The following is a 2,647-nucleotide window of genomic DNA, read 5'->3' as shown; positions in this document are numbered from 1 at the left end:
AATTTCCCAAATGGAAGGAATGACTCTCTTTTGAATGTTCTGGGAGATTAACCCCTTTTTGGGGCTTCTCCCTGCTCAGAAGAGATGGGATTTGAGTAATCTTTGGCAGCTCCATCACCCAGGGGAAAAGGGGCGACAAATCTGTGGGAGGCAAAGCAACATGGGCATGCCTCTAGAATGGCTTTAGCCTACTGAGTTATTTTTGTCTGCTATGACCTGCCTCTGCACTAGACAGATTCTCAGAGAAGTCATCTGTAAATTTCATCCTGGTAGCTCAAATGCCTCAATATTTTTTTGTTAGTTTTCAGTGAATGAAATAGAGAAAATGAGTTATTAAATGACTAAAATGAAAGTTCATCATGTAAAACAGAACTAGTTCTTTCTGAAAGGTATGCCAGAAAGGGAGAGATGCTTTGTTGCAGAAGGGCACCAAATGAACATCATGACACCTGTGTGTTAGGCTGATGTAATGCAATTTTCTGACCTTAGAAATGGTTGTTAGGTTCTTAATTGTTTGTTTCCTTGGAGCAAATATATCACTATGTTGCTTTCTTTTCTCAGGTCTTTCCAAACTTAAAAATTAAAGAAAATTCCTTGTGATCCGTAAAATAACTATGTCATTGACAGACACTTGGAAGGGTTAAATGAAGAGCGCCTCTTGACCATCTGTTTTTTTCAGGAACCTCATCAGAGCCCGTTTCATGTCATTGTTCCTCAGGCTGTAGATTACAGGATTAAGTACTGGAGGTATCACAGTGTAGATCACAGACAGTAGCCTGTCAATCACAGATGGTGTATTTGAAGGTGGCTTGAGATAAACAAAATAGGCTGTTATGACAAAAACAGTGAAAACAATGAGATGGGGGAGGCATGTGGAGAAAGCTTTTGACTGACCTTTAGTGGTAGGAATCTTCATCACAGTGGAAAAAATATAAATGTACGAGATCACAATACAGATGAAACAAGACATGCCTAAACACGTACCAACTCCAATACTTGTATAAATTATTATGAGTGTTTCAGAGCAGGAAATCCTTAATAATGAAGGAATGTCACAGAAAAACTGTGGGATTACACTGGAGCCACAAAAAGGCATGGAAAATGTGCCAGCTGTGTACACAGTTCCAAAGAGTCCTCCAACAGCCCAGGAAACACTTGCCATAAACGCACAGGCCTCCCTATTCATGATGACCTCATACTGCAGGGGGCAGCAGATGGCTACATAGCGGACATATGACATGGCAGTGAGGACAAATATCTCACCTGCTGAGAAGGAAGTCATTAAAAGTAGCTGGAAGGCACACCCTAGGATGGAAATGGAATTGTTGTGAGTTAGGCTGTTGACAATGTACTTTGGGATTGGGACAGACACAAGAAAGATATCCAGCAAAGACAAGTTCTTCAGGAAAAAGTACATGGGTGTTTGCAGCTGCAGGTCTAGAGTAATGAGAGTGATAATGAGAAGGTTACTCATTAGGGCTGCCAGGTAAATCACCAGGAAGAGCATGCCATACACAGTCTGCAGCTTGCAGACATCAGAAAAACCCACAAGAAGAAATTCTGTTACCAAGGTAACATTGGCCATACTAGATCCTCTTCACTGCCTGTCAAGGTGAGGAGATATGCGAAAAAAAAATTAGTCTTCACCATCTGACAAAGGTCATATTGATGCACTGTTGAGAACGAGTCATGCAACTACCTTAAATACTTTTGCATTTACTTAAAAGTTCATTGTTTATATTTTTAAAGGTAAAGCAATTCCATGAGTAATGTGTGAATTCATTGAGTCCTTAGGAAAGTTTTACCTGATCCTGCAGCCTCAATTATCCCTTGTTACAACACGGATGACTTTACTAAACACAGAAGTGTTCCCAACCCAATGGGCATTTGCATCAAACTATTATTATGCCACACTTCATGACAAATTTTTTGCTTTCAGAAAATCAATCAAAAGTCTCATGTCTTCAGAATGTGTTAGTATCTTTAATACTCTATACAGGAACAAAAAACCTGCTCTTATATTGTTACAATCATGAACTCATGCTTACACTTGTATTAAATAATCCAACAGAGGCAAATAACTTTCTTTATTCTTACATCTGTGAGCAAGGGAATATAAACAAGAATTTGTTGTTCAGTGTTTATGATATCTTGAGGTCACGCAATCCTGACATATTGAATATCTCATTTAGTATGGGAAGAAAAAAATGAGTTATTTAGCAAAATTTCATGTCCTTTGAATGCACACATTGTATAGTAGAGCCACATTTGCTTGAGGGCTTCCTCGTCGAAAAAGGAATCTTGAGAGGGTGCTATAACAAAATGCCTTTCCCATCATGACTGAGTGTTTTTTTCGTTATCGTATTATGTTGTTTGTACTTCACTTTTTAATACTATAAAATATCTTCTTTTGATGTTTGAAATATTTTTCTAGATAATCAGTTACTGATGAAAACTTATTTATTCTTTATTGAAAAGATAAGAAAGCATCCCATATGAATCAGACTCCAAACTAAACGGGAGAAATTTTTTAAAAATTAAGATTTTTTGCTGGGAAATTACTTAGAAAGGGAGGAGGCCTAAATTAAAGAGCAAATAAATCAGTAAACAAGAAAACACTCAGATGGTGACAGATATTATTAAGATA

The 2,647-nt window shown here is 37.7% G+C and overlaps 1 protein-coding gene across 1 annotated transcript; it reads right to left on the bottom strand.

Moving 5' to 3' along the window:
- Positions 1-640: 640 nt before the first annotated feature.
- On the bottom strand, positions 641-1,585 carry LOC103607492 (olfactory receptor 14A2). The gene has a single exon (XM_008591990.1). It carries the CDS (start codon positions 1,583-1,585, stop codon positions 641-643), a length of 945 nt encoding a protein of 314 aa, XP_008590212.1.
- Positions 1,586-2,647: the final 1,062 nt, after the last annotated feature.

Source organism: Galeopterus variegatus, unplaced genomic scaffold (genome assembly GCF_000696425.1).
Source record: "Galeopterus variegatus unplaced genomic scaffold, G_variegatus-3.0.2 Scaffold7478, whole genome shotgun sequence".
NCBI lineage: Eukaryota > Metazoa > Chordata > Mammalia > Dermoptera > Cynocephalidae > Galeopterus > Galeopterus variegatus.
This window is presented reverse-complemented; position numbering and strand designations above follow the sequence as displayed.

Excerpts from the sequence above, each read along its gene's own strand:
- LOC103607492 (XM_008591990.1), bottom strand. The coding sequence starts at position 1,585 with ATGGCCAATGTTACCTTGGTAACAGAATTTCTTCTTGTGGGTTTTTCT.